The sequence below is a fragment of the Xylaria bambusicola genome, assembly GCF_022495145.1.
Source record: "Xylaria bambusicola strain CBS 139988 unplaced genomic scaffold F5B22scaffold_1, whole genome shotgun sequence".
Lineage (NCBI taxonomy): Eukaryota > Fungi > Ascomycota > Sordariomycetes > Xylariales > Xylariaceae > Xylaria > Xylaria bambusicola.
The window spans coordinates 313,339-333,885 of NW_025953554.1; the positions used below are offsets into that span (position 1 = coordinate 313,339).

The 20,547-nt window shown below is 48.7% G+C and overlaps 8 protein-coding genes and 1 non-coding gene across 9 annotated transcripts; 5 read left to right on the top strand and 4 right to left on the bottom strand.

The window, feature by feature from the left end:
• Window positions 1–19: 19 nt before the first annotated feature.
• F5B22DRAFT_t1 lies at window positions 20–90 on the top strand. Its single transcript has one exon. It is a non-coding gene; the product is annotated as a tRNA-Gly (tRNA).
• Window positions 91–768: 678 nt separating this feature from the next.
• F5B22DRAFT_632385 (RNA 2'-phosphotransferase, Tpt1) lies at window positions 769–2,008 on the top strand (the record flags this gene model as incomplete). Its single annotated transcript, XM_047976689.1, has 2 exons — window positions 769–888; window positions 1,190–2,008. The coding sequence occupies 2 exons, from the start codon at window positions 769–771 to the stop codon at window positions 2,006–2,008; spliced, it is 939 nt and encodes a 312-aa protein (XP_047836181.1).
• Window positions 2,009–2,468: 460 nt separating this feature from the next.
• On the bottom strand, window positions 2,469–3,777 carry F5B22DRAFT_640769 (uncharacterized protein; the record flags this gene model as incomplete). Its single annotated transcript, XM_047977890.1, has 2 exons — window positions 2,469–3,631; window positions 3,756–3,777. 2 exons carry the CDS (start codon window positions 3,775–3,777, stop codon window positions 2,469–2,471), a joined length of 1,185 nt encoding a protein of 394 aa, XP_047836182.1.
• Window positions 3,778–4,462: 685 nt separating this feature from the next.
• On the bottom strand, window positions 4,463–5,647 carry F5B22DRAFT_4367 (uncharacterized protein). Its single transcript, XM_047971810.1, has 2 exons — window positions 5,172–5,647; window positions 4,463–5,095 (listed from the first exon to the last, which is right to left on the bottom strand). Exons 1-2 carry the CDS (start codon window positions 5,491–5,493, stop codon window positions 4,578–4,580), a joined length of 840 nt encoding a protein of 279 aa, XP_047836183.1. The 5' UTR covers window positions 5,494–5,647; the 3' UTR covers window positions 4,463–4,577.
• A 133-nt stretch (window positions 5,648–5,780) lies between these two features.
• Window positions 5,781–9,794, top strand: F5B22DRAFT_4429 (uncharacterized protein). Its single transcript, XM_047971884.1, has 5 exons — window positions 5,781–6,784; window positions 6,835–7,464; window positions 7,518–8,093; window positions 8,145–8,237; window positions 8,290–9,794. The coding sequence occupies exons 1-5, from the start codon at window positions 6,178–6,180 to the stop codon at window positions 9,588–9,590; spliced, it is 3,207 nt and encodes a 1,068-aa protein (XP_047836184.1). The 5' UTR covers window positions 5,781–6,177; the 3' UTR covers window positions 9,591–9,794.
• Window positions 9,743–11,743, bottom strand: F5B22DRAFT_4427 (uncharacterized protein). The gene has a single exon (XM_047971878.1). The coding sequence runs from the start codon at window positions 11,634–11,636 to the stop codon at window positions 9,999–10,001; it is 1,638 nt and encodes a 545-aa protein (XP_047836185.1). The 5' UTR covers window positions 11,637–11,743; the 3' UTR covers window positions 9,743–9,998.
• Window positions 11,744–11,831: 88 nt separating this feature from the next.
• Window positions 11,832–12,351, bottom strand: F5B22DRAFT_582374 (uncharacterized protein). Its single transcript, XM_047973293.1, has 2 exons — window positions 12,298–12,351; window positions 11,832–12,243 (listed from the first exon to the last, which is right to left on the bottom strand). Exon 2 carries the CDS (start codon window positions 12,235–12,237, stop codon window positions 12,076–12,078), a length of 162 nt encoding a protein of 53 aa, XP_047836186.1. The 5' UTR covers window positions 12,238–12,243; window positions 12,298–12,351; the 3' UTR covers window positions 11,832–12,075.
• Window positions 12,352–12,387: 36 nt separating this feature from the next.
• Window positions 12,388–14,536, top strand: F5B22DRAFT_582377 (uncharacterized protein). The gene is made up of 5 exons (XM_047973294.1): window positions 12,388–12,413; window positions 12,491–12,900; window positions 12,947–13,097; window positions 13,190–13,510; window positions 13,564–14,536. Exons 2-5 carry the CDS (start codon window positions 12,889–12,891, stop codon window positions 14,211–14,213), a joined length of 1,134 nt encoding a protein of 377 aa, XP_047836187.1. The 5' UTR covers window positions 12,388–12,413; window positions 12,491–12,888; the 3' UTR covers window positions 14,214–14,536.
• A 2,311-nt stretch (window positions 14,537–16,847) lies between these two features.
• Window positions 16,848–18,862, top strand: F5B22DRAFT_4466 (uncharacterized protein). The gene is made up of 2 exons (XM_047971922.1): window positions 16,848–18,356; window positions 18,408–18,862. Exons 1-2 carry the CDS (start codon window positions 17,123–17,125, stop codon window positions 18,605–18,607), a joined length of 1,434 nt encoding a protein of 477 aa, XP_047836188.1. The 5' UTR covers window positions 16,848–17,122; the 3' UTR covers window positions 18,608–18,862.
• Window positions 18,863–20,547: the final 1,685 nt, after the last annotated feature.

Below are 20,547 nucleotides of genomic sequence, written 5' to 3' on the forward strand. Positions count from 1 at the left end.
TATGTGTTGTTCCAAACAGGCATCAGTGGTTTAGTGGTAAAATCCATCGTTGCCATCGATGGGCCCCGTGTTCGATTCACGGCTGATGCATTCTTTTACCTCTACCCATGCCATGGGTTTATTTTCTTTTTCTCCTTTCTGATCAGTTTTCATAGCGAGAGCGGGGTTGTGTTACAAAATTGAGCTGTGTCTTTTAGATGGAAGATTGAGACAATGTCTCATTTTGAGTAAGAATGAGTGAGTGAGTGAGTGACTCAGTGCCGGACTGTGGAGTGGGGCTCTTACCTAAGGTTGTCTACCACCTGCCGCTATGGCTACCTCGACTCAACTATTATAAGATACCTACCTACCTACTCAGCAACATATATAAAATTAAAAGTGTTAAAGAAGCTTACCTATAGCTGGCTTTCTGTGATCCATTGCTCCCTGTACTCGTAGTACTTGATGCTACCGAGTAAGCTCAGAGGTGTAGCATCAAGACTCCCTCCGCCCGCAGCTCTGTCTACCATAAATACGAGAGTGGGCCCATCATCATCATCTCGAGCATTCTCAACTACGAGCGCGCCAGCAAAACGCAAACATAAAGAAGTAAGGCAGAATCCTGATCTGCAGGAATCGCGAAAGGAAATCAAGCCCCAGAAGGTTAAGGGGGGGCATAGTACCTTGACGGTTGTTGAGGAAAAAACCATTTACGATTGGTTTTCGGAATTTTGCCTCACTGAGGAGGACCACCGGGAGCTTTGGGAGCTCTCTTTGATCGAATCCGGGATGCCTAAAGAGAATAGAGGCTTCTTGATTTCTAAGGCGCTGTCGACGCTTCTGCGGCATCAGGCGGGGAATGCTGGGATCAAGCTCGATGCTGAAGGATTTGCGCGGCTGGATCAAGTTGTGAGTTTTTTTCTTTCTTTCTTTTTGGTCTTTTTCTACTTCATCGGTCACTTTTCTCTGCATATATTTTCGGCGCCTATGTCTCATTGCTATAGAACTCGTTCTCCCTTTTCCATGTCTATACCCGTCTGTAGCTGTATATTTATATCACATCTTCGTAAGGGAGGGACGAGCATGGAAAATTCAGGCACAGGTTCAGAGCGCTACGGCAAAGATGCAAGGAAAAAAAAAAACAGAAGATGCTTTTTCATACCTATTAGATAGAGAAGAGACGAAAAATGAACTAATCAACACCAAACAGCTCAAATGGCCGCGTCTCGCCAACCTCGCGCCAAGCATCACCGAGATACAAAACGAAGTAGCCGGGAACGCCAAGCAGCGCTTCAGCATGAAGCCCAACCCGGACCCGAAAGCGCAGGCCCTCGGCCAAGACGACCCAGCGCACTGGCTCATCCGCGCCAACCAGGGCCACAGCATCGCCCTCGCGTCAGAGGGTCTGCACACGCCCATCACCTTCGACAATGTGCCCCCCGTCGTCGTCCACGGGACGTACTTCGCGTTCTGGCCGTCCATCGTCAAAGCCGGCGGGCTGAAGAGAATGGGCCGCACGCACGTGCACTTCGGCACAGGCGTCCCCGGCGACGACACTACCGAGGCGACCAGCAGTAGTAATACACAGGTCCACGACGTCAGCGACGAAATTGCTGACGGCGGCAAACAACCCAAGGTTATCAGCGGCATGCGCGCCGATGCGGAATTGCTTATTTTCGTGGACGTCGAGAGGGCGTTACGCGATGCTAATGTTCTTATCCCTTCTCCTTCCACAGAACATAAGGATGAGGCAAAAACTACAGGTATACGGTGGTGGATGAGCGAGAACAACGTCGTTCTCACCGAGGGAGACGACGAAGGCGTCGTCCCGCTCAAGTACTTCAAGGAGGTGAGGGGGAGACGGCAAGGCGTCGGCGTCTTGTGGAGGGACGGCGAGAAAGTCGCTGATTTACCCGAGGGTATTGTCGCTCGGGTCCCCCAGGGGAAAGGGAGACCGAGAGGTGGGGGGAGAAGCGGACGGGGTGGAAAGGGGAGGGGAGGTGAAAGAGGGAGGGGGAGAGGTAGGTGAATGGATCGTTTTGGACAAGCGTCTTTTTAGTTGAGAATGTGCCTTGAAGAAGAATTGAGATAAGAAGGCAAAATCAGCAGAAGAGACACATTGTTTCTTTTCTCAAAATAAAAAGTGATCGCCATTCAGACTGTCTAGCTATGCTGCTCTAGTCGCTGTGTAAACGCACATTCTTCGCCGGCGTCGGGGTATGCGTTGTGAGCTTATATTAAGCCCAGACACGACGGTACCAAATCCCTCCAAAAAAAAGAACAAAAAAAACGCTGTCTGGAAAATATACTATTTACACATATTGACGCTCGCTTTCATTAAAAAGCAGACAACTTTGTCGAATAATGTCCCACCCCGTATAGTCCTCCCAGGGTAGCCTTCTCACCATTACAACCGAACCACCCTCGTTTTTCAAGAATTCGATCCGAACCAGATATCCGTCGAACTCCGTACGTTACGGGCAATTAGCTCAATGGGGCGAGCACGGTCTAGTTGGGCAACCATTTTGCTGACTGGGGTCGTAATCTTTCATGTCTAGGAGTTCGAAGTCAGAAACGGGTGGAGAATCAGAATCAGACTCAGGACCGGAGGGCTGGGGATCGGATTCGGGATTGGGTGAGACATCGTCTTGAGGACTTGGTGAGGCATCGGGTTGAGGACCGGGCGGGGAATCGAGATCAGGAATGGCTTGAGAAACGGATTGAGCATTGGATTGGGAACTAGCTTCAAGATTTTGCTGAGAAAAGACTCGATCAACGGAGTCCCAAGTAATTTCACCAGGGGGGCGAGAAACATATTGATCAATGTATAAGTCACTAAGTCCACAAGCCGTGTGAGAAGTTAATCGAGCATTGGCTAGTTCCCTAGCGTATTGCTGGTGCCCGAGTTGGATATCGCGGACATGTTGGGACTGCGGCAATAGGCTTGGTGTTGTAAGACGGCCATGGGGATCGATGGAGGATTGATGGACTTGAGGACCGCGAACATTTGGTGCTGACGAGGGCAGGCTCATCAAATTGTGGCTCGGCTGCTGGTTCCTCAAGAAGGCCTGGTTCTGCTCAGCCCGGATTCTCTTCTCTTCGACTAGAACGGCTCGCAATTTCTCGACGACAGTATCCCTGGCGATATTCTTATTGGGCATTCTTACAGCGACGCGCGCAGCGAGGATGTGCTGGGGCATCAGATCTTCGCCGGGGCCGAAATCCGCACGACACCACCAGAGATCATTCCCGTCGTGCGGTTTGATGGTGTACTTTGGACCATGAAAGCCCAGTTCTTGGCAAAGGGCCGCTACCTCATCCTTCGCCTTAGATGGAGATTTCTCTGGAGATGGAGAGCCCAGAGTGGCAGTAGTGGGACGATAAGGCCGCTGGGTATTTTTTGGGAACTTAACCCCGTCTTCTGGCATCCATCCCTCTGCCCGGAGCCATTTGACGGCACATTCTGCGGCGTAGTGTTTCGCCTCTCTCTTGCGTAAGAAGAACCTTATATCAGCCTCACGCGGAAGGGTGCCGCCTGGGTCCTCGGGAAGCGTAACATCACACGTCCAATATTCCTCTTTGTCATCGGGCTTTACAGTGTAATAGGAAAAGACGGCTTGCTGGCCAGTGCGATGATACACGGCACCATACTCTGCAGAGTAAAGTTAGAGCTGCAATGAATGATGGGGTGTCAACTAGTATGAACCTGCCTGAAATCAATCCAATCCAGTTACAGCTTCCCCAGTTATGGCTTTCTGCCTCAACCGCTAGCACACTCGTTGGCATCTGTGCAGCCATGGTAGACTACGATTCAAGAAATACGAACGAAGGATATTGAATTAAGAAGTCTGGAGATTACTGAGCTGTGCTCGTGAATGTCCAAAAGGATAATGGTATGGCTGTTGGTTCATCTGGGATGAAGAGAACCGGTCAAGATTCGTATGGGTGTAGGTGGAAGTGAGGACGGTGGGGGGTTAAAGTAAAGGGTCATGAAGAACAATCACCGCAACAGAACCTTGACCTGTCACATTAAGGTACGAAGGGACGCGTTCCCCGGATGCCCATAAATCCAATCTAGGTAGGCACTGAAGAGGCTGAGGCCCAAAAAGAGCCTTACATAAGAAGGTACGTATGATGGCATGCTCCAAAGGTTGGCAGTAGAGGTAGGCTTTGCGCACACAATAGGTATCGGGCATCTATCTGATTGGAGGAAGCACCAAGCCACGCAACCAATTCGGATAATTTCAGGTAATGGAGTTCACATCCTAGGTTGTGTGTCGAAAATCGACAACCTACAAATACGTGCAACAGCAACTTTGACAAGCGTGTTTGCGTGGTTTGGAAGTAGACAGCGATCCTATGGACCATCAATCTCAGTTTGCCACACAAATCAATTCTCACTTTTCGAACTGTTCAGCTTTCACGCAGGCACATCAATATCTAAAGGATACAACTTTCACAGCAACACGAATCTATCTATGAAGTCATTCGGGGTATCATTGGCTATTGTCAGGTCGCGGTACCTGCAATCTGGGTTTGTCGTTCCGTCTTTCCCTTTTGCTTTCTTGCCGCTACTTTGGGTGTTACATAATTGCTCATTAACCTTCCTCAAAAAAGCCACCGTCGCTATCATCATCGTTACTGTGATCTAAAGGTCCTAAACCTTGTGGGTGCTTGCCTTTGCCCTTGGTGAAGCCTTCCGACTCTGGTGCAGAGAAGGTTTTACTCTTAGGTTGAGGATGCGTCGATGGCCGTTCTTGTGGCGATTTACTCCTCGAGTCTCCTGTTGACTTTCGCTCCTGAATCTGCACTAGTGCCGAATGGCCTTTCTTGGCCGTTTTCTCTATTACACTCCATAATGGCGGTCTTTCCGTTCGTAACGACCGCGCGGCCGTGCTCGCATCTTCTGTTTTGGCCCCCTCTTCGCCTTCCGCATTGCTCGATGAGACTGGGTACAGACTGACGTAGCGCTCTCGGTGGGGAAAGTATCTTGCGTAGAGGGAATCTACCTCAGCGGTATGTAAGTCGGCTTGAAGCTTCTTCCTCTCTTCTTCGTCTGTTGTAGCTTCGAGCTGCGTCCGGATTTGCTTTGCAAGTCGGTCTGCCTTTTTCCGCTCTAGAAATCGTACATTTTGTAAATAGGTCGTTCCAATAGCATAGCGACAGCGCGCGCGCGCTAAATCATGACTCACCAAAGAACCGAACCATGTGGTATTTCTTGATCATGGCGCCCCTCTTCTTCCCATCGGCGAGATCGTTCAGCTTCCGTTTGTGATGGTCCAGCTCCTTCTCGAGTTCATGCTGTACATTGGCAGGCAAGCTATCCTTGCGATTCAGTCGCCGTTCTATTGTCCTCGCTCGTTTCTTGAGCCAGTTGATGCTGGTAGGTTTGTCCCCAGCGGTATCTCTCCTTCTCTTATGCTTCGATGCTTGGTAGCTGGATGTACGTTCGCGCGACTCGCCAGCGACCGAGTGCCCGGCGCTGAATTCGGAATATTTCCTCTTTGAGCTCATCTTGGTGCTATATTGTGTCTCGCGTCGGTGACTCTGTTGTTAATTACTAAGTGATTCGAAGCACGTAGGTTGGGCATGTAGATATTGAAGAAATAGAGATAACTACCTAACTACCCCTTCATGCATTTTTTTTTGGAGCTGAGTAGGGGACCTGACTACCTACTGAAAGGGATCTGTGATTGGGTTGAAAGGCGGTATTTATGGGTCTACTACTATAAGTTGGTACCTGTACCTAACACCACTAAGCACTGCCTAGGTACGCCTAGATAGGTAGGCTGAGCTAGAGGGTCTCGAGAGCATCTCACATCTCATCTCATCGACTCGTCACTGTAACTAAATAAGAAAGCTGTTGCAAGACGCTGGTGGTTGATACCGTCTTCAATATCGCATCGGCATTCAGCGCAGTGAAAACTCGTGTTTGGTGTCTTTTCATTCATTCATCAAACAGAGCACCCCAGGAATCAATATAGTTACACGATGGATTGCCACCAAATCTCTTGAGACCTCTTGAGACGGGATCTAGCCACCAACGCTGTCGCGCATGAGTATGAGTTGTCAAGAAGTCCCGGGTTACCTGCGTTTTGACGACTCATTGCTCATCGCAACAAAACTACAGATGACTGTCTCAATTAATATAGTGTGAGATAACACAGCATTGGCCGAACAGCCACATCAGCCGCTGGTATGGCCCAATATTCCAACTCCAAGCTCCTTGACCGGCCCGAACCTGGCCTCATCAAGTGGTCCCCGAACCCGGCTGATGACAGCTTCCTGCATGTCAACCTGCAACACCGCGTCGTTCAGCTGTATAAGCCTACCGGTCATGCTCGTCGTGGCAAGTTCGACTATGAAAGGATTGCCAAACTTGATGATATTCCTCCTCTGAGCACCTATGACTGGTCGCCCCGCTACCCCGGCCTGGTCGCCATTGGAACTGCCTCGGGTACAATCAACATCCTCAATCTCAATGACACGACCAACCACTACCTAGAGCAGAGGTTGAAGTTCACTCGCTTTTGTCAGGCCATCGCCTTCAACACGGGGACTCTACTAGCCGTTGGTCTGGAGCGCGTGCGAAATGACCAGTGCCTCCAGATCTGGGATGTTAACCGTCTCGCTGATATCAAGCCAAATACGTCATGGCCGTCGTTGGATGGGTCAATTCTAGGTGACGCGGTACATCGCTTCGAGCCTGCCACTACCGTGTCTAGCACCAAGTTCTTTGAGGATAGCCCACAGACACTGGTTGTTGGAATCAAGAACCAGGGTATACGGATCTACGATCTCAGAGGTACTTATACTATCCGTCCGACGCTGTATTTCCTAGGCTGACGAAAAGAGACCCAAATGGTGCTGTTGTCAACTACCAGACCAAGTGTAACAATAATATAGCCATCGACTATGTGGATTGCAACTACTTTGCTTCTTCGTCGTTAGACCGCCCCGGTATCGTTATATGGGACCGTCGGGCGACCTCTTCGAGACATACATCTTCACCCTCCTATCTCGATGCCGTAGATACAAGTGGTTTGCCTTGGGGTGCCGCGCTCAGCTTGGATAGGGCAATCGACATAAATCCGGGTAATGCTCCTGACAGGGGCTCTCTCATTCGTTCGATCCGTTTCTGCCGAGACCGTCGTGGCTTGTTAGCTGTACTCTCTCGAACAGGGCAACTACGTGTTCTTGAAACTACAAAGGAGTTCGTGTCTATGGACCATCAATACGAGAAAAGTCCAGAGCTTCTAGAGGCAAGAAGTTCATATGAGCTGGATATGAGTTTTACCAAAGGAAATCGAAAACAGGATCACATCGTATCCTTTGATTGGGTCACGCTCAACTCATCTACGTTGACGCCTCGAGCACTGGTCTTACGTGCTAGCGGGGCCTACGAGATCTTGGAGAAGCCATCTCATACTTCAGATCACATATATAAAATGGTGCCATGGCAAGCGCCATACCGTGGACTTCAAGGTACGCTACTTACACTACATCTCACAGCACAGCACATGCTGACAACCGGAAAGAGGGTACTAGTTACCATAGTCTGATGCAATTCGATAAAACCCAGTATTCAGAGGTGATGGGATCGCTCCTTATTGATGATGCAGTGAAATATGCCCCGCTTTTCGGCAGTGAAAAGGAGGCAATTGCAACAATTGTTTCACAGGTCTTAGAGTCACACCCTCCCGACATAGATACTGTCGTGGATTTTGAAGCGAACGACGGTCTACCAGAATCATACCATGACGCAACCACAACAGCGGCGAAGATTCTCGCCTTAAGGAAATATGCGCAAAAGGCTTACCCATCTCAGGAATCGTCAAATAATAATAGGTATTCGGCGACGACGGGGGAGGTCCAAGATAAAACGCCATCGGATACTACAGGGGGTGGACCTGGGCTAGTATCGAACCGACAGGCACATGAAAATCTTTTAACAACGACACTTAATACAAAGGGATTTTCGAAAACGGCACAGGTTGTTCTTGATCATATCATGCTGCTTCGCTCTCAAGAAAAGTACTTATTTGATTACCAAGCTAATATTAATATCACTGCTGATGACCCATGGTTAAAGGACTTGTGGCTTTGGGTAGCCAGTACGTATCATTTGTCTCGCAATGCGAATAACAACTGACGCATTTTTTTAGGGGCCTCAAATGCAGCTTACGATGATGCCATGGTATCTCAAGGGGTCGATTACAGCTTTCTAGGTGTTATACCAATATGGACTAAAGATCTGGGTTAGTCATGCGTATTTGATATTTGGGACCACGCACTAAACATTCAATTTAGGTCGTCAAGGAACGTTTCGCCTAGCTCACGGATCGGCACTTCCGGATGATGCGGCGTGGGACCGTGGTCTACAAAGATTATCAAACACTAAGACTGGAGATTTAAGTTTTGACAAGCTCGAGACGAAGAAACCGGGCCGTAGGGAAGCGGCAATGCGTGTTTGTGAGTGGGGAAAGGCATCTATAGATTCGGAGTGGAGTGACTACATGAGGATTCCTGCATCCGAAAAGACATCCTCGTCATTCACAAAAGGAGCCGCCCGCGCACTTTTTGAAGGTGACATCACAGAAGCGGTCAAAATTCTCAAGGCAGCCAGTTCGGAGTACCCGGAACTCCTATTTGTCTCTCTCGCCCTCCAGCTAATGAAAAGGGGAGACAACAGTATGGCCAAGGAGCAGCTAGACTTCGATGATGCCGTCGCCTCGAAGACAGATCCATATCTCCGGGCCATTTCATCACTGATCGCAACTAACAATTGGGAAACCATCGCAAACCAGGAGTCGCTACCGTTGCGTGAACGTACTTACATAGCGCTCCGCAATTTCGACGATGACAAGCTAACAGAGTGGCTCGACAACGAGCTCAAGAAAGCCATCGAAACAGGCGACATCGAAGGGATAGTGCTAACCGGGATAACGGACAATCTAGTCGACATCTTCGCCAAATACATCGAGAAATTCAACGACATCCAAACCGCCACGCTAGTCCTATCCATCTGCTCCCCGCGATACATCAACGACTACCGCTGCACAGTCTGGCGCAACGCCTACAGGGCGTATCTCCAGCGTCACAAAGCATTCCTCCAGCGCACGAAGTTCGAAGTCGAAAGCACCAAGAAGAGCAAGCGCGGCGGCGTCCCCACCATCACACCCCCATCCCGCCAGATCGCGCTGCGCTGCGTCTACTGCGACGCCGAGTACGAACTCACCTCCAAAGCCGGCGGCCCCTCTTCTCACAACACCGCCCCGTCGACGCCGGCGCAACCCCAGACGCATAACATCAACCCCCTGATGGCCACGAGCATCAACGCGGGCGTCAGCTGTCCGAACTGCGGCCGCCATCTCCCGCGGTGCGTCGTGTGTCTCGAGACCGTCGGCATCCCGCGCTCGGACCGCCCCGAGCTCTCGGCGGACCCGCAGGTCCGGCTCGCGGCCAAGTTCCCGACCTTCTGCCTCAAGTGCGACCACGTTCTGCATCTGGACCACGCGCGGCAGTGGTTCGCGAGACACGCCGAGTGTCCTGTCCCCGAGTGTCGGTGTCGGTGTAATTTCAGGGCGAATCCAGAATTGAGTTATCGATAGATACCTAGATGAGGGATTTAGTCCACGGGGGTTTATGTTATCTTATGTTCATCACGAAAGAGGAAGTTGATAGCGAAATGCGACTCCGTATCTCGTTGTGAGACAGATATTTCCAAATTAGATGTATCCGTTCCCATCGCCCTTGGCAATATTACTAGCTTTCGTAAACAACATTATCTACTTAAGAAGTATGATTCGCGCGCGTCTCTATCTGTGAGGGTATTCTAGTAATTTCAATCTTGTGCTCCAGTAGCTTGCCTGCCTTCCATTGCATCATGAGTCATGATATATACACAACGTATCTAAAGAACCGGGTTACCAAGATGCATTATGCAACGCCGCATGACACCCTTCTTACTAACGCAAAAACAGTAAACAAGGTTCAATCATTCATCCACGGCACCCCATCTACAAAGCCAGCATTTTCCAAGGCGGCACCTCCTCCGTCCTCCTACGCCGCGAACCCGCTTCTCCCTCACTATTCATCCGGTCTTCCATATTCCCCATCCAATCCTCTTCAGCGGCGAGGGCATCAGCCTCAATCTGCTCCATGATCTGCAGTTCGGCGAGCATATCATGTACCAAGCTCTTGCATCCCCTTAACGTGCGTGCAAGGCCAGAAAGGGACTTACTAATCCCTTCCCCCCCATCTTCACTCTCGACATCACCGAGCTGAACAAGCGTCCTCCGCCATCCCTCGAGCACCCGCACAAGACCCGCGTGATCGCGCTTCCACGCGCTGGCATCTAAATCGCTGACAAAAATCCCGACGTCTTCTTCTCTTCCGCCGCTGCGCGCCAATAGGCCCTCTAGATCCCCGCCCCGCTGCGCGGCGCGGATCTCAGAGACCCGGAGCGTCCAGTCCTCGAAGGCGCGCACCGTCCGCTGGTACCGGCCACCTGGCTCACCGAGGGCCCAGGCGCCGTTCAGCACTTGGTCTAGGAGGCGGATTTTCTCGTCTAGTGGTAGACCGCCTGTGCTGCTTATCCTTCTGTACCCTTTTTGCGGAGAATTGGGACCGGCTTCGCCCCAGCGAATCAAGTCCTGTATTCCCCTTTCTTCGGCACCGTCGCGCTCGAGGGCACGCAGTGCCTCGTCTGCGATTACTAGCTTTTGGAAGCGCGCGCCGAGCTTGGATCTGGCGCTGGCGTGCCAGGATTCTGTGACGGCGTGGGCTTCGCGGTGTAAGAGGGAGAGTTGGAGGAGCTCTGTCTGTAGACGGCTTGTTTCTGCTGTTAAGGCGACGTTTACTGGCTGCTTGGATGGTGAGGCCGGTGCTAGGAAGGTTGATGTTAAGGGTTTCGGGGCAGAGGATTTGGCGGGGCTGTAATGTTGTTGGTTTGTGTTAAATGCCGGCCGTCGTGCTGCGAGGGTTGAGGCTGTGGTTGATGATTGTGAGCCCACGCGTGCGTGTTGCGTTTGTGAGCGCGTTTGTGTCCGTGTTGACGTCGTTGTCGTCGTCTGGGTGCTTGTGCTAGTAGATGAGGCGGTAGAGGGTGCTGGGCTCGGATTCGACCTCGAGGGAACGCGAGACACTGGCCGTAGTGTTGTCGCGGAGGTAAGGGATGTGACAGTCGATTTTGCCCTAGAATGTCCCAGATGTCGCTCGCGTGGAGGATTTTTGGAGGGGAGACCTGCTGAAGATCTCGGTCTAGCGGTACTAATGGATCGACCTATGCCACCGGAGGATGCCGTCGTCGTTGTCGTGGACGGTGGCTGGCGGACTGACTGAGCTCTGACGACGGGCTTATTATTTGATGAGGTTGTCGGACCAGTCGCCCTCGATGGCGCTTTGGCAGATGAGCCTCCAGAAACCTGCCTTGAGGTTGAGCTGGTAGGTGCTCTCGCGCGTGTCAAGGTTGTTGAAGACGAAGCGGTCGTCGAGGAGGTGGTTGATCGCGTGGTTGGGGGCCTCATAGGTAACCGACTTGGCGACGCGTTCCTCGCATCATTGCGGCCCACGGCGGGCTTACTTGTCGAATCATTACCATTGGCTGCCGTATTTCGAACCGAGCGTGTTCGACTGAGTCCAGTTGTTGAGGACATGGTTCATTGCAGGGAGTTTTCGAGGCTGGAAAATGTTCCAGTTTATATGGGTGTAAGGTATGTCTAAGTACTGACTAAGCTGGGGGAAGCGACAGTGAGTGTACCAGACTGAGCTCCACATGCCGTCTGCACCCCTGGGCTAAGCTTGATTCTAGAGCACTGCTAGACCGGCGCTGGTACCCACTGGCATGCCGATATAGTGGAGCCTCTAGCGGTAAGTGCCGGCCGGTAGCGTGTCTTAGCACTTCAGCCTCTCTACGATGATGGGCTAGGTATAGTTTTCTAGATGAAAAGCCATCCTCGGGCGAACTCTTCGCTCAATCAATACTACATGTACGCTAGGATATAAAGCATTTGAATAAAACGCCAAATCTTTATTACGAAGTGGTACAGCCTACGCTTACCGGCAGACCTGGACTAATCCTACATACGAGCCTTTCTATATCCTAACAGCTGTCTGGACTTCGTCTTCGACTCGGGAGCGGAAATGCAGCTGATCCAGATGGAACCAAACGTCGAAAAGAAGCCAGTGGCTCTCCCACTCATCTGTTTCTAGAAAATTGTATATATGTGTGCATGGATAGCGACCTAGCAATCTCATCGGGGAGTATGCGTGCTTACCCGCCCCAGCATCACCAAAGATTTGCCTAACGAACTGCAGTTGGACCTACGCAGTAGGTGTGGTCGACCCCGATTTTGAGTGACCGTAGGCATGGTACATTGTTCACTTTCGTTACCTACCTAGTTGACAAATGTAATCAATCTAATTGACTAATTGTGAGTTTTACGGTGCTACCCCGCGCGGGGGGACAAGCCATTCAGTTCTGAATAAGTACTTTCATTGATTGATAAAGAGCAAATCCCACGCATGAGGCACCCACCAGCTAGGTAGGCAACCTTTTGGATGGTGTGTAGGTTGGGACCCAATGAAATAGTGGCATGTCTTCAATGCGGTAAGAATCGATCTACCCTGCCTCAAAAGTACGAATTGTAGGCCAATCAGTGGGATATACCGCGCAATGCTGTCTCGTATGAGCCTGCATTTTACTGATGGGTGGCTGGCTGGCTGACGACTGTGTTGGCATTTTTGACAAGGCCGCATACACCGGATTATGACCAAATGGAGGTCTAACAGCGCCACATATATGCAATATTGATTCTTCCAACGCCCGGCCTGGCTCCTTGTGCAATCTGAACACAGACATACTCTTCATAACAGTTTGATTTTTAGAACTTCAGCAAAGATTGTATAATGCCGCAAGATGTACGTATACCACTCCTCGTGGTTCCATAGACTCACATAATTCTAGAACGCCAGAATTGCCCATGCCTTTGTTATCCGCAGGCCATTGAAGGGTAGTCCAATCCAGGCGGACCTTGCAGCCCACTCTGCAGTTCTTCTCATAGATGAGAATGGGAAAGCCCTCATTGCAGAACGTCTAGGTAGCCCACACGGAAGCGGTGAGCAAAGCACATCTATTGCATCAAGAATTAACCATGTAAGATGTATTAGTATATCTAGCAACGTAGACTAAGTATGTGATCTTTACCAGACTTCCGCGATGTGAGCTACGAAATTATTCAAACGAATCGCATGCGAAAATATGAGAAGATAGTAACAGATGATGGACAAGTGTGGTCAAAACAGCTCATCGGGAACAAGGTCCCAAGGATTGTAACAAGAGGCCAGGTAAACGAATTCATAGCTGAGCTTAGTCACGCCACAGTTTACAACTTCCGCACCTCGAACTGCCACCAAGCGCAGGAGGAACTCAGAAGGTGGCTCGGCTTGGAAATCCCGGCACCGAGACGTCTAACTGCGCTCACAATGATGCTCACGCCATCAACCAGGGATTCCACTCACCAGCCTCCAGGTGAGCCTATCGAATGATACATCATACTAGGTGTAGAACTTACTGCTTCGCAGGCGTTGGCCTCGGCCTCAAGACCCTGCCTCACGCGGCAGGAGATGAGATAAATTCTGCTCTGAACGCCCACGTTGGTGTCCCCCAAGGGGAATGCTCTAGAAGGGTATCTCCTTACCACGCATGGGGGAATCTACAAACACCAAATTTCTTATCAGAGCGTAGCATTCTAAGCGGACAAAACTTGATCATGCCGCAGCCAGACCTTTCCTACCTAGATCTTGCAGGTTATACATCAGCCCAAGCCGCTCAAGGGCGTATCGAAGTTCCCGCGCGAGGACCGACTCGGTCGGATCTTTCCTACCTTGATCTGCCAATCGACACATCCGCTCGCCACCATGTGCCCAACTCGAGCGCCAGTCCCAGCCTTGATCAGAGCAACACGAATTCAATTCCTAGGCTCGCGCCTGGACATATGAACATGGTCGCAGGTGCCGTTTCTGATCTGAAAGAAGGCTCCTGGGATGAGGCGAGGGTGGCAAGGGTCATCGGTGTGACTGTAGCTGGTGCTGGTCTGTACGCAGCGACGGGAGGCGCTGTTTTGGCAGTTCCTACTGCAACCGGCGTAGCTGCTGGGGTGTCAATGGCGTTAGGACCGGCGGGACTTGTAATGGCCGGACTCTTTGCTGTCTTTGGGATTCTCGGCAGCTGAGGAAGATTTGGATTAGATGAATTGGAGGGTTAGAAAGATAAATACACTGACATAGTATCAAAGTCCAATGCTGTCGAACGCAGGGTGGTAGTCAGTGACTGTGCGCGGGGTTTCAACTCGTAATAAGTAAAGGAAATGGTCATACGCAGGGATTTAAAAGGGGCGCCTGTGGTCATTTGTATAGATACAATTACCTAGCCGTCTATAAAGCTCAGTTTCCCCCTTCTCTTGACAAGAGAAGCGTTTCTCTAGCTGTGATGAGCACGGTGTTCAACTTGAGATAAAGCCACAAGCTTGTGCGAGTCTCTCCGCGTGGCGTGGCGGGCAATGAGACTAAACGCAACCCAAAGCAGTCATAAAATGCACCATTGCTGATGCGCAATCCACTAGATGAGTAAGATATGGCGTTCCGGAGAAAGGGTATCTAGGTAGGGTCTCCGCCTTGTCGGGTCTGATATTGCTATTCAAGTTAGCTAGATGCTACATGTAATACCTAGTGACATGTAGTGAAAGTGACTCCGTTCAGTATACAATGTTCTATAAATGGCTGCAGGGCCCAAATGGTTTATTTAGATCCCTTCTATAGCATTATGCTATGTAGTATACATATGTGTAGCAGAAACAGTGGGCTATAGTAACAAGTACCTAGTGCGACAGAAACAACTATCACCAACACGAAGATAGAGGTATATACTTCTCAAACGGTACTGAGTGTTTTCTGTCTCGGTTTGACATGAACAGTGATTTTACTAAGGTAATGGTTATTCAATACCTATCTTTACTAGGTACTTAGGTGGGTGCCGAGGGTGCTTATACTGGAACGTGGTAATCAATACGGTAAAATTGCAGTTGCGTTTTCGCTTTCTGTTGCATTATTCATGTGCTTACGAGACAATCGTTTGTTTCAATGGACTACAACCCTACTCCATTGTATCTGCTTACAGGTAGCCATCTAAAAGATCGGAGAACACCTACATGCAGGTAAGCAACAATATTGAAACGCAAGTCTTCCCTTCGGTAAATGAATTTCGTATTAAAAGATAAATGATAAGCTTTAAGTACAAGCTGACCGCCCATTCTCTGTGCCATTCTGTTCTGCTCTTTGAACCTTTCCAACCCCACGCACAGTCAGGCTTCTCAACAATCAGCAAGCAATCCTTAACTCTGGACCCCCTCAAACCCCTTACCATCTAAATGGGAACAGCTGAACAATGGCTGGAACAGATATAGGTATGACAACACATGTCTTGTTCCCTGAATTGTGTTAGTGGTGAGAATCCTCATGAATAACCCTGGTTTTTACTATAGACGACAACGCAGCCCCGCCTATCCCAACCATGGCTCAACATGGCGATGCCACACTGCAAGGAGGAGGAGGAGTAATAAACGAACATGATAGAGAACAATTTTTCAGTTATATATTGGAAGGAGATCTGGAAAAAATTGAATCGATCTTGAATGAGTCGACTCCTAAAGACATAGCAAATGCCTATGTTACTGCAACAGACCCATCTAAGCGCACTGCCCTCCACCACGCTACTATGTGGATACAAGGGGACGGATACCCTCTCATAGTAGCAAAACTTATTGAATATGCCAAAAAAAAACAAGAATATGTGGCTAGGGCAGATTCAGATGAGCAAACTGCTCTTCATTACGCAGCTTATACGGGAAATATCGAGGTCGTGAAGGAACTTATCAATACGGCCGGGAACAGTGATGCCACATATAAGTATATCACTGAGCAGGACAATCAAAAGAGAACTGCTCTTCATTACGCTGCTTATGGGGGAAACATTGAAGTTGTGAAGGAACTTATCAATACAGCCGGGAACAGTGATGCCACAGATAAGTATATCACTGCGCAGAACAGTAAAGGGCAAACTGCTCTTCATTGCGCAGCTTATAATGGAAATACTGAGGTGGTGAAGCAACTTATCAATACGGCCGGGAACAATGATGCCACAGATAAGTATATCACTGCGCGGGACAATGAAGGGCAAACTGCTCTTCATTGCGCAGCTTATAATGGAAATACTGAGGTGGTGAAGCAACTTATCAATACGGCCGGGAACAATGATGCCACATATAAGTATATCACTGCGCGGGACAATGAAGGGCGAACTGCTCTTCATTACGCAGCACAGAAAGGATGCCTTGAGGTTGTGGAAACGCTCATCAGCATATCTCCTAATACTTGCCTCGAAATGCAGTGTAATCGCAGCTGGACTCCTCTTCATTATGCATGTCACTATGGTAGTGGCAATATCGCTTACTTTCTCTTACTTAAAGGCACAAATCCAAAAATTGAGGATAGGAACAAAGAGACTGCTTGGGATAAAGCAGTAATAGCAGAGACATTGGAGGCCATCTCTGCTCTCATTCTTCATGAAAGCAGCTTCAGTTGTCCATCGGAAGAAATTCTGGACCGTAAGAATGTAAGAATACTCAGTTCCCGCGCAAATAATACATCAAAAGTAACTAACCTATGCTTTAAGCAAATGATCGGAGTTTATGTATGTGGCTATACACATTAATTAGCAACTAAATTTCAAGTTACTAACCATTATGCTAGATACAGCTATGCTTCAATGTTCAAAGATTACAAGGCAAGCTGGTACCTCACAACCAAATCGAAACGAGCGAAACCATTGGAATTATGACCGAACTTATAAGTCGAATTAAGCATGATTTCCATTACAATCAGGAGGCATACCCACGTCTTCGATCACGAGAGCCCTCCTGTATTTTTCAGCAGCTGGAATACTCCTGCCATGAAGGCCACCAGTCATTTGACTTTGTTTCGCTTGTGGTACGATGGACACAACCAAGCCCAATCTAGAAGGAAGAATTGACTGTTCTAGGTGCCTTTTATTCAAGTCTACAATTGGGCAGTCATTGAGGCACGCATGGAGGACCCTACAAATGAGTACCTGCACGCCTGTGTTGGCAAGAGTCACGACTTTATCAAGGGCAGTATGCCACTTACTCTGGACGAGTACTGTAGTCCTGCGTTGTCTCATAACGTTCTTAAGGACCGCAATTGGGATCAAGTGCTAGGTCGTTATGAGAGCTCTAAGAAGGAAAGGAATAATTTGACGCAGACGCCAACCCGTCCTAAAAGGGATGCTTCAGCGTTACTGAGTGACCTATGGAGACTGATGGGAACATGCTTGAGAAAGCTGAGTGGTCAACAACCTACCAAAGTAGCAGCCAAGCGTACCCCACCGGATCATGCGGTGTTCGTCCGCCAAGCTTGGATTTGGAAGGTTGGCGACGAGATCATAATCAACCCTCCCGAGCTACCTCTAGAGCTAATTGAAAACGGTCTGCTGGCATCGCAATTCCCTCCTTGGCCAGACGACCCATTCGGCTCCCTTACGAATATTTTGCATATAATCGTAAAGTCTCTCGGCGACCCTATATACACGATAGACAACCCTTTATTACCCACGACAAACGAGCCACTCCTCAAGACATATGAGAATGCATTATCTCTTATCTCAGAAAATGTGAACCAGTATGTGAAGAAAGCCCGCATTGAGGATATTGATCTCGAAAAAGAGAAACAGCTCTTTCACGAGATTAGCGATCTTCAATCAGAACTATCTATGATCAAATCGGTGCTTGCTGAGCAGGAGGAAGTATGGAACGAATATCTGGGTCTTGTATTGCCAAAGGCAGCATCCGCGGACGATCAACCATGTACCAGATCTAAAGAAACCGCAATTGCAGAGCATTCCCGATGGCCTCAGCAACACACCAGACTTGGAAAGATTGAGAAATCGCGACTGCAGCCGTCAAAAACTCAAGAATCGAAGACCAAAGATACCGTGAGCCTTAAGGCCACGTTTGACAAATACCGACGGCGAATTACAAAACTTGAGCAAGATGCAGAGAGAGTCGAGCAAGATATTCAGATTCAGCTGGATCTAAAGCAAAAGCATGCGACCATGAAGGAAGCTCATTCATTAGCTGTGCTAAGCGCGACGATCTTTGGCTTTACTATTATCACGGTCATTTTCGCTCCTCTGTCATTTATCGTTGCGCTTTTTGCGCTCCCTATAGACAAATTCAATGAAGGGAAGGTTGGGAATGATAAGGACGGAGTATATTCATCCATTTACGTTGGCAAATGGAGCGGTAAGTATACAGTTTACTCATACGTTAACCTATAGCTAATAGTAACATCAGTGGCTACCGAATTTGTCTCGATTTCTGTTACCTTAATAGCAATGTGGGCTGCACTACGGTTTACAGGCCTCCATGTCTGGGGAAAGAAAGGACTGCGAGAATACATCAGACAAAAGGCTGATGAAGCCCGTATGACAGAGTCGACAGATGGGGAGCCACGAAAGCCCGATACCGAGATGGGAATGAGTACGACGACGTAGTAAGTATATGTGCTGAGGGTACTGAAGAAGTAGGCGAAAGGATATCAACAATCAGTTTGGGATCCCAGAGTTTACCTCGTTTATTAAATATAAAGTTCATGATGGCCTCACGCAAGCACTTAAGGAGAGACGCGCACAAACTTTTCGTGAATGAGGTTCTTTTCTTGAAATTCTACTCTGTTGCTTAGCGATCATTACGTTTACCAATCCTAGCAGTTATTAAATGTTTATTGATGTGCTTATTTTATACTATCCAATGCAGTATTACTGTCATAATCAGGTATACTAGAGCATTGGGACTAAATATAACATATAAACAAATAATTAAAATGGAGAGCATCGTCTAGTCATTGCCTCTCGTACACCCCAGGTATGCATGCAGGTACGAAACCAACAGTTAAGAGCCAACAGGCAACAGCCAAGAAAAAGCTAACTGCCAATTGGTATAGCACAAGACTGAAAGAAGACACTCACAGCTAATTTGCACACTTGTCGCTTGAAATGTAATGAGAAAAGCTCTTCCATTTCTTGCAAGACGGGATCTTGTCGCACACCGTTTCATCTACCCATCTATTTACCTCCGTTATCTGTACTCATTCGGCCTCACTCTCTGGCAATCAAACGAGGGACTATTTCATCAATCTCTTTTAGTCCGTCACTCTATTGAATAGGCCGTCGTAGAAGCCGGGAACTTCTGTCGATACAACATGTATAACGTGGCGCTATCCGACCTCACCGATGATTTCTGAGGATCGCCATGGGGACCACTGCGCGTTCGGGACACTGGATTCGAGACATGGGGGTTCCTCATCTACCGTTGCACTTACGGCGACGACGAGGCGTGGAATCGCTACATGGAGGCCTTTAAGGAGTAGGTGCATAAAGCTCTGGAGCGCTATAGTCGTAATTGGCTTTTGGAACAATATGCGCAATGGATTGTCGTTAAGGACGAGGGGACCCTAAACGGCGCCTCCAAGCAATAGGTGTACGAATGCTTCGTATAGTAGCAAAACTAGTATAGTATCGAAAGAAAGCTCTTTAAGGTAAACGTTATTATAAGATAAAGTATATTTTAGATGATTTACGAAAGCCTTCGTCTGCTACACTTTATATACTATCTCTATATTAACCAGAAATGCCTTAATATGCTTAAGCAATACTTTAACACTAAAGATACTGTTGTCATGATAATCGATGGGGACTATTTATATAATGGTCGGTATATGTACCCTTATCGCCGATATCCTGAAATTAAAGGCTGTACGGATGAGTATATGGGTTGGCTGTACGTGGTGGCTGGAAGTGCAGCAAGTATATATGATACTCTTCATTATGAACGCATGGATCGAGAGGGGGATTTCGAGAGACCGCCAGCCATAAGTCCTACTGGCCTCGATTTTATGCCATGATACACAACGTAGATACCAAGTATTATATAAGACTCTGCGATAAACGCAGGAAGCAAGAGGTATAGCCCACTCCTTGGAACCGGACAGTTCATACCCTCCTATTCTTGCAAAGCGCTTGGTGCGTTCTCTTTCGACTGGGCTGCGACAGCCGAGAAGCTACATGTTGTGTTTGTTACCATGCTGCTATGAACTGACTAATCTAGCTATCGACCCCTAATATCCAAGCCACACTGTGAGACATATAGCCCTGTAACTCAGACAAGCTTAAGTCTAACTTAAACCTTCGTCCTCCTGTCTTAGACATATTCCTTCTATACGCTGCATGAACATTCCTAAGATAGCATATCGTAAATGAGCCAAAAGCAAGTAACCTTATAGCCCTGAAAGGAATCGAACCTCGCCCACTCTATACCTCATTAGTCATGGCGGCATATCTTCGAACGCGAACATTGGCCTCGAGTTCTTCATACATGTGCGAGTCGTAGGTTACTTGCTACGTACCTACGTATAGGCTACCTAGCTGTACTTATG

Excerpts from the sequence above, each read along its gene's own strand:
- F5B22DRAFT_4429 (XM_047971884.1), top strand. The coding sequence starts at position 6,178 with ATGGCCCAATATTCCAACTCCAAGCTCCTTGACCGGCCCGAACCTGGC. Across the intron at positions 7,465-7,517 it reads GCCATACCGTGGACTTCAAG|AGGGTACTAGTTACCATAGT; the intron begins GTACGCTACTTA and ends ACAACCGGAAAG. Across the intron at positions 8,094-8,144 it reads CTTGTGGCTTTGGGTAGCCA|GGGCCTCAAATGCAGCTTAC; the intron begins GTACGTATCATT and ends GCATTTTTTTAG.
- F5B22DRAFT_4466 (XM_047971922.1), top strand. The coding sequence starts at position 17,123 with ATGGAGGACCCTACAAATGAGTACCTGCACGCCTGTGTTGGCAAGAGT. Across the intron at positions 18,357-18,407 it reads TTACGTTGGCAAATGGAGCG|TGGCTACCGAATTTGTCTCG; the intron begins GTAAGTATACAG and ends TAGTAACATCAG.
- F5B22DRAFT_4427 (XM_047971878.1), bottom strand. The coding sequence starts at position 11,636 with ATGTCCTCAACAACTGGACTCAGTCGAACACGCTCGGTTCGAAATACG.
- F5B22DRAFT_582377 (XM_047973294.1), top strand. Across the intron at positions 13,098-13,189 it reads AGGTAGCCCACACGGAAGCG|ACTTCCGCGATGTGAGCTAC; the intron begins GTGAGCAAAGCA and ends GATCTTTACCAG. Across the intron at positions 13,511-13,563 it reads TTCCACTCACCAGCCTCCAG|GCGTTGGCCTCGGCCTCAAG; the intron begins GTGAGCCTATCG and ends ACTGCTTCGCAG.
- F5B22DRAFT_582374 (XM_047973293.1), bottom strand. The coding sequence starts at position 12,237 with ATGAGATTGCTAGGTCGCTATCCATGCACACATATATACAATTTTCTA.
- F5B22DRAFT_4367 (XM_047971810.1), bottom strand. The coding sequence starts at position 5,493 with ATGAGCTCAAAGAGGAAATATTCCGAATTCAGCGCCGGGCACTCGGTC. Across the intron at positions 5,096-5,171 it reads CCACATGGTTCGGTTCTTTG|AGCGGAAAAAGGCAGACCGA; the intron begins GTGAGTCATGAT and ends TACGATTTCTAG.